At 48.2% G+C, this 14026-nt stretch overlaps 1 protein-coding gene and 1 long non-coding RNA gene across 2 annotated transcripts in view; one reads left to right on the top strand and one right to left on the bottom strand.

The window, feature by feature from the left end:
* The first annotated feature begins 1315 nt into the window (after window positions 1-1315).
* SPOCK1 (SPARC (osteonectin), cwcv and kazal like domains proteoglycan 1) overlaps window positions 1316-14026 on the top strand; it is a 499879-nt gene continuing 487168 nt past the window's right edge. Inside the window, exons 1-2 of the mRNA XM_072841120.1 lie at window positions 1316-1467; window positions 2061-2246. Coding sequence (XP_072697221.1) covers window positions 2061-2246 — 186 coding nt within the window. The 5' untranslated portion in view covers window positions 1316-1467. The remainder of the gene's footprint in view (window positions 1468-2060; window positions 2247-14026) is intronic.
* LOC140640896 (uncharacterized) lies at window positions 6222-12474 on the bottom strand. Its single transcript, XR_012037502.1, has 5 exons — window positions 12318-12474; window positions 8162-8194; window positions 7550-7686; window positions 7209-7378; window positions 6222-6802 (listed from the first exon to the last, which is right to left on the bottom strand). It is a non-coding gene; the product is annotated as an uncharacterized lncRNA (long non-coding RNA).

Genomic DNA, 14026 nt, shown 5'->3' with positions numbered 1-14026 from the left:
TGGCCTGGTGCACAGGTCTGGCAAGAGCTACTCTGAAGAGGTCAGGATGTGTAAACTACAAGGGTGAATCAGTGAGGCCCGTGTTGGGGTGGGTGTGGACCGTGGCCAGGCAGGGTGAGCCTCCAGTGCTGGGGGAAGCCTATCCCCACCAGGGTCTGTACCAAGACCCACTTGTCCAAGGAACCAGGGAAGGAGGAAGGCACCGCGGGAGAGGCAGCTGGAGTGGAGACAGATGTGCAGGGTCTTGGGGCATCACTGATCTGGTTTTTATCAGGAAAGCCACATGAAGGGTTTTTCCACGTGTGTGTTGAAGAAAGCGAGGTGAGTGCATCAGACTTGTTTTAAAAGAGCGCTGGGGTGTCTGGGGAATGGGGTGTGGTCGTACAGGGAGAAGGGTGGCAAGTGAGGGTCACCCGTATGCAGATAGAGCACTGCACCAATTCCTCTCCAGCCCATTTTGACCAGGTACTGGAAACCAGAGGGTGAGGGTGGGGGAGGGGGAGGTTAAGTCCAGCCCCCCCCCCCAACCCGCCCATCACCCCTTACTTCCCTCCCCCGATGTGTCCTGTTCCTGAAGCCTGGTCAAGTTTTCCTCTTCCTGCCCTTGAGGAAAATCCAACAGGCTGGTGCCAGGGGCCAGTCCTCAAGGTTGGGGAACAGAAGCAGACTTGGGCTTCTCTGCAGAGGGATGCCGAGGGGATATGCGGATGTGGAAACTGGAGACAAGGAGGCCAGATGGACTGTTTAGAGGGATTGACAGCCATGGGCATGGTGTGGGGCACGGGAGTGCAGGGGCGCAGGTGGCACACGACCAGGACCGGCCAGGGGCGCAGACAGACACACGCCTCGGGGAGTGGGGGGCCCTGAGGAATGCTGCTGCAGCCAGTCTGGGGCCTGAGGCAGGAATGGCATTTTAAGCCCTTTCCTGCCCTCTCCTGCCCCAGGGGGGCCCCGGTGATTCTGAGCGGGGTGGCCCGCCGGCCGGCCTTTCGGGGATGTCTAAACGGGGCGCGTCCTGCCGTTGCGCCCGCAGTGCCCCCGAGGGCCGTGGCGGCTTGAGCTGAAGGCTCCTTTGAGCCCCGCGTGGCGCTGCGTGGATCGCGGCTTCGCGGGCTGCTGGGCCAGGGGCGGGCGGCGGGGCCAGGGCCGGCGGCGGGCGGCGGGCGGCGGGCGGCGGGCGGCGGGCGGCGGGCGGCGGGCGGCCGCCAGGGGTCGCCAGAGGCCTCGGCTCGTGCGCTCGGGCTCCTCCGCCCGCGGTCGCCGCGCCCGAGCCAGCGGAGAGCGAGCGCAGCCAGAGCGCTGCGGGCTCACAAAGCGGCCGGACGCGCGGCGGCGGGCGGAGGAGCCCGGGGATCAGCCGGGCAGCAGCGGGGAGCCAGCCGGGCAGCAGCCGGCGGGCAGCCTCCTCCGCGACCGCGCCGCGCGAGCGCCAGGAACTCGGACGCGGGGACCCGGCCGGCCCCCACGGTACGTGCCCCGCGGAAGCCGGCGCCCCAACTTGGCGTAGTTGGGACCTCCCGCGGCCCCCGGGAGGCTGGCAGGGCCGGAGCCCCGGGGGTGTCTCCGCGCGCCCCCCTCGCCGAGGCGGCAGGGCCGGAGAAGGGGGCCCCCTCGGGTCCTCCTCCCCGCACCCCGCTCGCCCGGAGCCTCGGCTGCGGCCCGGAGCCCTGCCCTCCTGCTCCGCGCCCGGAGCTCCAGGCGCCTCTCTGGGAGTGCGGCTTGCCCATCCAGGGCCCCCGGTTTCTTGGGGGGGTGCTGGGAGCCCTGGTCTCAGAGTGGCGGTCTGCGGGGCGCCCCGAGAATCGGCGACAGGGGTCCTCTGTAGTTTGGTGGCAGCCCCTGATCTGTGACGCAGCCTCTTCGTGGGTAACAGCCCCCTCCCATCGTGAGAGGGGTCCCGGGGCCTCGGCATCCGCGGCAGGCGCCCCAGGGGTGCGGGGTGAGATTCCCGGCCCCCACGGCCGCGCGGGAGGCGGAGGCGCCGAGACCCCGGGGCACCGCGGGGAGGGGACCCCCGGCCCTGCCCTCCCGCCTCACCGCCCCCCGCCCCCTGCCCACAGATGCCCGCGATCGCGGTGCTGGCGGCGGCGGCCGCGGCGTGGTGCTTCCTGCAGGCGGAGAGCCGGCACCTGGACGCGCCGGCGGGGGGCGCGGGCCCCAACAACGGCAATTTCCTAGACAATGACCAGTGGCTGAGCACCGTCTCCCAGTACGACCGGGACAAGTACTGGAACCGCTTTCGAGACGTGAGTACCGCTGCGGCCGGGCCCGGCGGGGGGCGGGGGGGGGCGGGGGCAGGGGCGCGGACCTCCCCCTCCCGCCGCAGCTTGTTGCTGCCTCGCGCCAGGCAGGAACTTTGAAGACAACTTGGAAGCGTGGCGCTCTCCGCCGTGACCCGGGTCCGGGGTGTTCTGGCAGCGCCGGGGTGCCGGGGTGGGGCCGCCGGGACGCTCGCCTGGCGGGGACCCCAGCGTTACCTTCCCCCTTCCCGGGGCCGCCGAGGTTGGGCCGCGTCTAGGCTGCGCCGAGAACCCGCGCTGCGGACCCTAGGTGTGGTGTGGGGCCAAGTCCCGCCGACTGTCAGAGAGACGCGGGCCGCTGCAGCCTGCACGGCGTGGATGGGGGCTGCTGGCCTGGACCTGGCGCTTGGGAGAGGGAGCAGCCACTCAGGGACTTGGCCCCTGTGCTGATGAGCGCCTGGGCGGCCGGGCCCGCTCCCCCGGGGCACGTCCGCTGCCTGTGCCTGCCCCAAGGCTGGCCGCTGCTCCCCAGGTTGGTCCCGGAGGAGGCAGGGCGAGGAGCACCTGGCGCCGCGTTTCCAGCAGATGGCAACCCCTCGGGTGCTCCGGGAGCTGCTGACAGCTCTTTCAAAGGCCCTCCCGGGTGGGGGTGGGGGTGGCGGGGCCCTGCGCGTGGGCGGGGGGGGGGGCACTGGGAGAGAAACTGGTCTGATGCTTAGAGTTAGGAATTCCTGCCCTTGGATCCCTGTACCTGTCATAGGGCTCTTTAGGTGAGAGGCGTGTGGGAGGCACCCAGCCTTTCCTGGATTGGTCTTAGCCCCCATTTCGGGTCTCTCCAAACCCTTGTGGGGGTAGTTTGAGGAGGCCCAGTGAACCCAGTTATTTTCTTGTACTTTGTAAAGAGCACCTCTCCAGGTCCCATCCTGGGCGGCAGGCATGCCTGCAGCCTCAAGTGAGGGCTTATCCCTCTTCTCTCTCTCCCTCTTCCTCCTCTCTCAAGTTGAGTGTGGGCGGCTTCTCCTAGAAAGGTGCTTTCAAACACTTTCAATGAACTTTCAGTTATTTTGAGCTTTACTTAGGCAGCAGACTTCCTCTTTGAGTCCCCCAGCCATGAGATCCCTGGCACACCTCCACACCCCCTCTCTCCCTGACCTGCTCCGTTAACCGGCTTGCATCCTCTTTCTGTTCAGTTTGGAGGAATCCTGTGATGACCTTATTTGCCTGAGGCTGAGAGAGATGACAAACTGCCCCAAAGGTGCCCCCAAAGAAGCATCCATTCATGGACTCAGTAGGGTAGAAATCATTTTGCTTTTTAAAATTTATTACATTTCTGATGGAATGGAGGGACAAAGAAGATGCTTAACCCTGCTAGAAGGTTTGAGCCAGGTAGAGAGAAGGGACACCTTTGTGGATGCCTGGGTTAGAGTGGCAGCTAGGTCGGAGTGAAGTAGTCATGCTGGTTGGCCACCGGGGCGTGGAAAGGTTTCCTGTGCTTTTGTATCTGCTCGAGGGTTTCTAGTCTTGGTATATCACAAGCAAGACATTATTCTTATTTTTTATTAAGCTTTAAATTTTTTAAAGTTGAGCTTTTCTCTTTCATCTTGCTTGCAAATGGTGACTTTTTTTTTTTTTTTTTTTTAAATCCTTGGGTCAGTGTTGTCCTGACACTAACCATGTTGGCCTCACTGATCATGAAGCTTACCTGGGGTGTTTGTTAAATTTTAGCACCCAGACTCCTCTTCTGGAGAGCCTGATTCCATATTTCTGGAGTGACTGCTGGAAAACTATATTTTAAATAAACGTTCTTGGTCATTCTTATTATGTTTAGGGAATACTGCCTTAAATGTTGTAAAAATATCTGAAGCTTAATAAAAAGAGAAATGCTTCTATATTCAGACACACTACTTTTTCGTTTCTGGAGAATTTTAGGTGTTAAATTAGTATTTTTACCAGCATATATGCTTTTAAAAATGATAATTTAGGGGCACCTGGGTGGCTCAGTGGTTGAGCATCTGCCTTTGGCTCCGGTCATGATCCTGGGATCCAGGCTTGAGTCCTGCATCAAGCTCCCTGCAGGGAACCTGCTTCTCCCTCTGCCTATGTCTCTGCCTCTCTCTCTGTGTCTCATGAATAAATAAAATCTTTTTAAAAAATGATAATTTAATCCAGCATACCATTAAAAACATCTAAAAATGTTAAAAATCTCAGTGTTTTATCATGAACCATTTTATATGCTTTATGGGGTCTTGTGATACCAGCCGCGGCCCAGACAGAAGGCTATTAACCTCTTCAAAGTTGTGAAACTCAAACTAAATGCTCTTTTACTCCAGCATCAGGCATCTTCGTTGGGTCATTTATTTGGAGTAACGGCAAAACCTCTGTCCCCTGGGACTAGGCAATAAAAGGTTGCTTGCTCTAAAAACCAGACGTTCAGTTGACAGTGGACACAGCTCCAGCTAATGGGGCAGTTGCTCAGTCAGCCTGATTGTTTGCACTGAGTCAAGTCTTGCTTAAGGTTGACAAAGTTTAGCTTCTCTGCTAGTGTTTTAGTTGTTTTGTTGAAGAGACACAAACTCTTTTTGTGTTTTTGTTGAAGAGACTCTTCAACTCTTTATCTTGGTGACCAGTGGCTGAGCACCGTCTCCCAGTACGACCGGGACAAGTACTGGAACCGCTTGCTCAACTCTTTGTTGAAGAGTCTCATGGACACACTGAGACTGTGTCCTGAGATTACTGTTATGATGCTTGTCAATATTTGAAAGTCATTGTGGAGAAATCTTGCTGCCTTTCTCCTGGCTTGTTACTTTATTGCACTCAGGGAGGAGAGATTTTTTAATTTGTATTTTTTTTAAGATTTATTTATTTTAACAAGTAATAGAGAGAGTGGTAGGGTAGTCAGGGAGGAGAGGGAGAAGGGAGAGAGAGAGAATCCCAAGCAGAGTCTCGTTGAGCACAGAGCCTGAGGGGGGGCTTGATCTCCAACCCCAGGATCATGATCTGAGCTGAAACCAAGAGTTGATCGCTTAACCAACTGAGCCACTTAGGCACTTGGGGGAGAAAGATTTACAAGTGATTTTTGATCTTGTGAAACTAAAAACTAAAGGCTCCTTTTAGAAAGTTGATGATACCCTTTGGTTGTTGTTATTGGGATCACTTTGAAATGGAAATGATGGCTGGCTGTGTGCTCCATGCTCCCCTGCACTGAGTGAGCTGTGACATTGCCAGTGGTGACCTGAGAGCCACTACTTATCACTTTGAGGCAGTCCTATCGCTCTAGGTACACATATAATAACGATCTCCTTTACAGAAACAAAATTTTCAGAACTGCTCCATGGTTTGTTCCCTGGAGTGATGCATCCATGAGAAACAGAACAATGTTGAGATGTTAGGAGATGTTTGCATCTAACTGTATTGGTGGTCTGTTAGTTTGGCCATCATCCTTTTACAAAGATGAGCATTTTTGGTCAGATGGAGATCAAGATTTTTGCACAAATACAGTACTGAGAAGGAGAAGATGAAGAAGGTAGATGTTTGTATTGAGTTGTACAATAATTTCTGGCTTTCTCTTGTCACACATTCAACTTCTCTGTGGTTTGAGATAGAAGGATCCTACAGTCATTCTCTGGATTTTTCCTCAGTGTGACTTTGCTTTCCATAGTCATTCCTCTAATGACATGTTCCTCTGTTCATTCTTACATTCATTTGCACATTCATTCCAACACCTTACTGTCTAGTGTGTGCGAGGCAGTGGGCTATAAGGGTGCACAAGATAAATAATCTCTCTTCTCTCAGTAATCTCTTGTCTACTGGAGGAAATCCTTTAACTTAGGCTTTCGTGCATTTCTTTTTTTTTAATAAGTTTTTTCTTATAATGTTCATACATTCTGGTTATAATTAAAAAATTAAAACATTGCAGAAATAGATAATACCTAAAATTAACCAAGCACATTGTTTAAGGCACTTTACATGTATTATCTCATTTAATGTTCATAACCATCTCAGGAGAGAAGTACTGTTATTATCAACTACATACTGGGAGGTTAAGGCTCTTGCCCCAGGTTACAGAGTTGGGCTGTGGAGGAGACCCAGGCAGTCTGATTCCAGATTCTTGCTGTGCACTGCAGTCAATCAAGAGTGGAGTGGATTTAGGGTATGAGGCTCCTTCGATATGACACTGTTAAGTCTTTCCTACTTGATGTCTGAGGGCAATCAGTGAAGAATCTTAGTTTGAGACAAAGTGGAATGAAAGCCAGGTAGATACAGCTTACTGTAGGGGTCACACCAGGGCTTATCTTCTGCTAATAATGAGCTTCTGATTTGATTAAAATAATATTGTTGCTTACACCAAACATGACATTTTCTTTCTTTTGCACACATGAAACTAGACTTGACATTTAGCTCTGGGATAATTACCTTGAGCAGGCCTGAAGAATCAGAAATGTTGCCTTGGCTGGCATTTATCTTACTCCAGAGTGACCTGAGTTTGTAATTCTAATGAGACCACAAGGACCAGCTTGCATTCTTTTTCCTTTTGGTGTTCACTCTGTGGGATTTGGTGGTCTCTGTAGCAGAACCAGGGTGCCAGTGAGCATCTCATCTGCTTATTTGATCTTAACATCTCAACTGTAATGAGTTTCAAGGGCAAATGGAGCTTATTGATGGAATAGTGGCTGGCTCAGTCGGTAGAGTTGGTGACAAGAGAGGTGGTATGGCTTAGTGGATCAGTCATTAATCTGTCACCACAGAAACTAGGCTTGTAATAAAGAGTAGCAGAAAATCATTTTGATTAAACAAGTTCAAGGAGACTTAAATGAGTTTGTGATCCTGACTCTCTCTAATGAACCCACTATCTTAAATCCCCTGTACTAAATGACCACTGATAGAAATAATTATTTCACAGGAATCATTGTAAAGAGACAGTTGGGGAGTCAGTAGGCCTGAGACAATTCTTGTGTTTTCTGTCCTTACCTCCAATTTATCCTTGCCAGAAAAACCCTAGTTCCTGCTGGCAAGGATAGTAGAGCTTCTTGCCCCAGGTGACCTTCCTAGGCTGAGTTCCCCTTCCTCTCCTGGTCCTCCACCAGTTCTGCCTTCGAGAATGTCTTTTGAGCTGGATTGCTGAGAGGATAAGTTCTGTCCTATATGATGATGATATTATTTTCAAAAGCAAGAAGAGGTTCCCAATGGATCATGGGGCCTGTACTACTCCCCTAGAGGAGTGGGACCTAATCATTGCTCAACTATTTTATCTTTCTTGGAGAAAGAAAGTAATATTAGTAATTAAATATAATAAATCATATCTGGTTTACCTAATATGTGTTTCAGACCAAGCACACCCAGTGTCTGAACTTGAACACCTTTCTTCTGTTGAGGTGATCATAAATGTTCCTCAGGAAATTCCTCAGGCCTAGGATCACAGTGGATCTCACCTCCCCAGAAGAGATAACTACAAACAAAATAATTTCCTGTGAGGGATTAAATAATTTGTCCAAGGTTACAAGTGTTTTCTTACCCTATTTCATCTAATAGAAGATGCCTTTACTTTTAAGATGCACCATTTTTGTGTACTTCTAAGAAAGAAGAGAGTGCCCAGAATGGAGAATTTAACAGACCCTTGGGTAAAGCTGGGACCCCAGAGGACCACCTGTTCACTGTAAAGGTAAACAAGAAATGAACCCACCATGCAGAAAAATGACCATAGTAAGGTGACTTGCATGTGTCTACCTTGGCCTTGGTGGATGGAGGGAAAAAATATGCCCCTGGCATTTGAGCAGGCTGACTCTTGCAGGTTTCTGGTCTGAATGCTTACTACCAGGTGACCTCCCAAAGCCTTAGTTAATTAAAGTTAAGATAATCAGATTGTTTGTCCTCTCTGAATCCCTGATGTTTCATTTGTTAAGTGGGGATAGTAACACACTTACTGGTGAGGACTCCGGAAATCCAGTTCAAACTGGCTGAAATGAGAAAGAAAATTTACTTACTTTGTAACTGAAGATTCTACTGGTGAGCTATAACGTTAGGTAAGGTTGGATCCAGACACTCAGGTTACATCATAGGACTTGGATGTGTATGCTCGTCACTCTTCTCCCCCTGCCTCCCCATCTTTGGGCTTTCTTTCCCCTATGTTGGTTTTGCTCTCAGGCTCATTAATTCCATGTGGTGGGCTCATGGCAAGCACAGATTTATATCATCATAAAGTTTTTATATCTCAGTAGTACCAACAAAATTCCCAGAATTGAGACTTGTCAGATTTACCCATTTTATATACCCATCCCCAGTAAATCACTCTGGACAATTGGGTAGAATATGCTGATTGTCCAGGCCTGGGACCTGGGGCTAAAGTGGTGGTGGGGGCGCCATTGAATCACATGGTGGAAGGGAGGGCTGAGGGGTGGCTCCTTAAGGGGACATGGATTTCCATGGTAACCAGCCTTACAGGGTTGGCATGAGGAGTAAACTGGCTAATGCCTGTGAAGCTCTTAGCAAATGTCTGATGTAATAAATGCTCAACAGGTAGAGGCTATTTTTTAAAATATTAACTATGATACTTTATATATTATTCCTCAATTTATAGTTGTATATATTTATATTTTAGCTTTTTAAATCATTGGATGCTTCCTGAAGTAAGTGCTCGAGTCTTATCATACTTGACACAGAGTAGGTGGTGTGTATTGACTTGAATTTTTTCCTAAGCACACCTCTTGATGTAACCCTGGGAAAGAAAGCCTATAGGAGAATTACAGACATGTGTGCTTTTACAGTTTTTGGTAGGTGGAAATTCTACATCATACGCATACTGCAAAACATTTTTGGTGTGTGTGGGGGTGTCTAATCTCTGTCTCTAAGCTGGAACCTTACAACCTTGTAACCCTTTTCAGGATACACTGTGGTATAGATCCTGGTGTTCCCAGGCCTTTACCATTAAACCCAGCACAGTGATGAATGAATGAATGAATGAATGAATGAATGAATGAATGAATGAGTAAGACAGACATGGTTTTTACCCTCCTGGAGTTTACCATCTAGTATGGCAAACAGATAAACAATAACAAAATAATCATTTAGCTACAGTAGACAAAAGTGCTAGAAGGTAGAGGTACAGAAGCCTTGAGACTGTAAAGGTGAGGGGAAGGGGCTAAATGACTCTTGTGGTCAGGAAATGCCTTCCTGAGAAAGTCATCAGAGCTGATAGATACTGAATGATGGGAGTGAGCTAGGCGAGGAGAAGGAGGTGGTTATGTTCCAGCTAGCAAAGAGCAAGTCTAAAGGTCTTGAAGTGGAAAGGACCCTGAGGTGTGTCCATAACATGTTTGCCCTAAGATTTGGTTAAGCAGCAAGCTCTTTCCTAGTTCATTTAAAAAGCATACTTTGCTCATTTGCAGTTTAACACATATTTGGGGGGCAGGGAAATGAGTCACCTGTGACAAGTGAGGTACGCAGATGGGCCAGATATGTGGAAAGATGGCCTGTTCTTTTGTACCCCCTCCCCTGCTGGTATCAGCAGGTGTCTCTGTTGTGAAATATCATTCCTGGCTTTGTCTCTCCCTTCCAGAAAGTCCTTCCTCCTCCAGAGTCTGTGGCCCATGAGCTCCTTCCCTCTGTAGTCCAGTGTCCTGGGCTGTAGAGCTCCTGCAATTCCCACTGCTCTTTAGAAAGAAAGGTACCATAGAGTTTGTGGATGGAGTGATGACTGGTGAAGTATTTATTTCAAAAATGAGAGTAGTTTAAATGGTCTGCTTCTTGCTCTCCTCCCCATTCCCTTCCCCTGCCATCACTGCTGAGAACCACCTGGGTGCTAGGCTTAGAGACTAAAGATGAGAACCAAGATTACCACCCTCAAGGGGGAGAGATGGATATGCATGCACTTCCTTCAGTGCCATGTTGGAGTGATGAGTAGTGTGGGGCATTTCATAGCCCCTGCGTCTGGGTCCTCCCAGTGTCCCTATCACAGACATGAGGATAACAGTTTCTTTTTCAGAAGGAGGAAAGGTGGATTGAAAAATGAGTGATGTGAGTTACTGGAGATTGTTCTGGAAGGGTTCTGCTAAAGTCCACGGTAACTTGATTGCGCTGCTTTTCTTAGGGTGCTATGTAAGTATGTCCCTCAGGAGACTCTCTCCCTTGATCTTTTGAAATGAAATTTTTTAAAAGTTTGGCATACTGGGGAGAGGAGGAAGGAAGGACGTATTATACAACTATTTGTAATAATTTGCAAACTCTTCTTGTGTGATCTGCAACGTGTTGCACTAAGGAGGGCACCATCAATGTTCCCCTGCATAATTCTGTGCTGGGTGAGCAGGCATTTATGCAAAGTCCGTCAGTGCCCATGATTGGAGCAGGGAAGCAGAACTCAGCACAGGTGTTCCAAGCAGGCTACACACAGATAAAACAGAAAGCAAATATGCAGTGAGTATAAGCCTGCCAGGCCAAGGCAAAAAGAGAAAATGCCCAGAGTGAAGTGCTAGAGCAGTGGTTTTCATACTCATGGCTTCCACATCTTGAAACATCACTAGGGGGCTTGTTTAAACTGTAGATCTCAGAGTCCGGAGTCCAGAATCCTGAGGCTTCAGTAGGTCAAAGGTGACACCCAGGAAGCTGCATTTTAAATAAGCAGTCTTGAAAATCATGATGCAGGTAATTTTCAGACTGTATTTCCAGAAAAATCCTGGAGAATTATTATTCATCCTAAATAGCCAACACAATACGATCCAATGAATAGTAACATTTTAGACAAAATGAGCATTTTATGTAGTAGAAAATTATTATGGGTGCAGTGTCTTCCCCTTTGAGCGGTAGGGCTACCATTGATACCAGTAGAAAGAAAGATCTTGGGATGCGTGGGGGGCTCAGCGGTTGAGCATCTGCCTTTGGCTCAGGGCGTGATCCTGGAGACCCAGGATCAAGTCCCACGTCAGGTTCCCTGCGTGGAGCCTGCTCCTCCCTCTGCCTGTGTCTCTGCCTCTATGTCTTTCGTGAATAAATAAATACAATCTTTAAAAAAAATTAAGAAAGATCTTGATTTCCACTGTGTGTTTCTGCCTAGCCTTAGTGGCAGCCAGTATTTCAAAGTGCTCCTGAGGCAGAATAACATATGACTCTTGACTGGCTTCTAGGGACACTTGTGCACATGAGTGCAGTGAAATTGATGTGGAGCCTTCTATGTGATAAAGTCCTAGGGGGTCATCTCAACACATCTTCATGTCTCTGCAGGGGCCTGAACCCAGCCCACTCTGGGTGACCTTTGCATCTTCTCCAGCAGAATTGATATGTTCTCTGCACAAATGAACTGAAGGAAGTTGACTCTGACATTGGCTTTAGTTTACAGAGAAATGGGTGTTGAAGTGGTGCTAAGAGTGTGTAATAAGGAATTTTTAAGGATCATCGAGACATGGTGGCAGTCCTTGTTCTGAAGCCATTCCCTTTGCCCACTGAACGAAGTCTTAAACTTCGCTTTACCCCATGTTGCTGAATTTCTTCTAATTAATGGTACCTTAAGTTGATAAAACCATTGCCAAGAGGGAGATTATAGTTAATAGATAATAACTGAACATATTTGTGTGGCTGTTTGGAGTCTTTCCATAGCCCAGTTGTTAAGGGATGGTTGGGTAGTTTCCATGTCTTTTTATGCTCATTGGATATGCTAATTGCTTTGTGACTTTGGTGGGCTTGGTAGGCTGGGTGGTGTCCAGAACTTTCATTAGGCTAAGGCATTGTTTCCCATCTGAAACAGCTAGTCTTGCTTTGACTCTGGATCTGGTCTTCAACCTTTGACCAGACTAGTTGAATAAGTGAAGGAGAGCATAAAAGTGTTATCTATAGTAAAGATAATATACTGCCATTTTTGGTAGTGTGAGATAAATTTTGTGATTTTTCTTTATATGATAAGGTAGATGGTTTAAAAATTTCTTTCTACCTCAGAAAGACCTTTGCATATGTTTTTAAAAGTAACTCTGTTTTTGTTTCTTTCCATTTTCATCCTTGGCCTACATCTCACCTTTCTAGTAATCACATCCGGGTACACAGATTCAGTAGTTCCATTTGTTCACATATTCATACATTCCCACCACAGATACTTACTGGCCAGGCTGCTGTGTACCAGGCACAGTGCTGACCATTTAGAGTGTAGCAGGAAGCAAAACAGAGCTGATTCCTGTCCTCTGGAGTCTGTGGACTGCTTGTCTGAGATAAAGTGAAGAAGAAGCGGTGCTCATCAGTTGGGAACCTTTTGAGGGAAGAGCCCTGGTCTACAAAGGACCCAGAGCAGTCCTGACAAACTGGACGTCCAGAGACATTGTGACCTCAGTCATGTCTCTATGGGGAGGAAGCGTAAGCCTTCATCTCTTAATCTGTCTGGGAGTCAGGTCGCTTGAGATTACCTCAACTCTTACAAATATCTGCACATGGGGTGCTTCTGATGTTCTGCATAAGTTTAGGGACCCAGGTGCTACCAACAGAGAGGTGTTGGTCTGTGCAGTCGAGATGGAGCATTTAGATGAGACAGGGCCCGGTGTGTATGAATGCTGAAGCTTGGTATTTAGCTTCGTCTGTCCTTTAGATCAAGGTCTGGATTGGTAAGGAATATGTGTCATTGGAGTATAACATATATAGAGCAAAGGGTGCCAATCATAAATATATTGCCTCTTGGTGTACTTCCCTAAAGTGCACACACCTGTACAACCATCAACTGGATCAAGAGACAGAATCTTATTAGCATCTGAGAAGTCGCTTGCTGTCCCTGCCTGTCCCCATCCCAAGCAAGAACCCTCCTGACTTCTAAGACTGTAGATTAGTTTTGTCTGCTTTTATACTTTTATAACAGAATTGTAAGGATGTCTTTTTTTACCTGGCTTCTTTTGCTGAACATCAAATTTATGATAGATTGTTGTGTGTTGCTGTTCTTTGTTCTTTCTCATTGCTGTGTGAATATTCCACAATTTATTTACCAGTTCTATATTTTGTCTTTATTTTTTTTTAATTCTAATTCCAATATAGTTAACACAGAGTGTCATACTAGCTTTAGGTATACAATATAGTGATTCAACACCTGTATACATTTTACTTGGTACTCCTCAAGGTAAATGTACTCTTCATCCCCATCTCCCCCTCCCACATCCCCTCTAGTCACCATCTTTGTTCTCCTAATTAAGAGTCTGTTTTTGGCCAGCCTGGGGGCTCAGCAGTTTAGCGCCGCCTTCAGCCCAGTGTGTGATCCTGGAGACCTGGGATCGAGTCCCACGTCAGGCTCCCTGCATAGAGCCTGCTTCTCCCTCTGCCTGTGTCTCTGCCTCTCTCTCTGTGTCTCTCATGAATAAATAAATAAAATCTTAAAAAAAGAGTCTGTTTTTGTTTTGTCTCTTTCTTGCTTGTTTGTTTCTTAAATTCCATATATGAATGAAAATCATATTGCGTTTGTCTTTCTCTGGCTGATTTATGTCACTTAGCCTTATACCCTATTGATCCATCCTTGTTGCCGTTGGCAAGATATTTTTCTTTTTTATGCCTGAGTAATATTCCATTGACTTTATGTGCATGTGTGTGTGTATACACTGCATCCTCTTTATTCATTCATCTGCTAATGGACACTTGGTTTTCCTCCATAATTTGGCTATTGTCAATCCTGCAATAAATGTGGATGTGCATATATCTTTTTGAATTAGAGTTTTTGCATTCTTTGGGTAAATAGTAGTGGAATTACTGAATCATATGGTAATTCTATTTTTAATTTTTTGAGGGACATCATACTGTTTCCTACAGTGGCTGCCGGTGTGCATTGCCACTAATTGTGC

Source organism: Canis lupus, chromosome 10 (assembly GCF_048164855.1).
Source record: "Canis lupus baileyi chromosome 10, mCanLup2.hap1, whole genome shotgun sequence".
In the NCBI taxonomy this organism is placed as follows: Eukaryota; Metazoa; Chordata; class Mammalia; order Carnivora; family Canidae; genus Canis; species Canis lupus.
The sequence above is the reverse complement of the archived record's forward strand: the minus strand, read 5'-3'. Positions and strand labels throughout refer to the sequence as shown.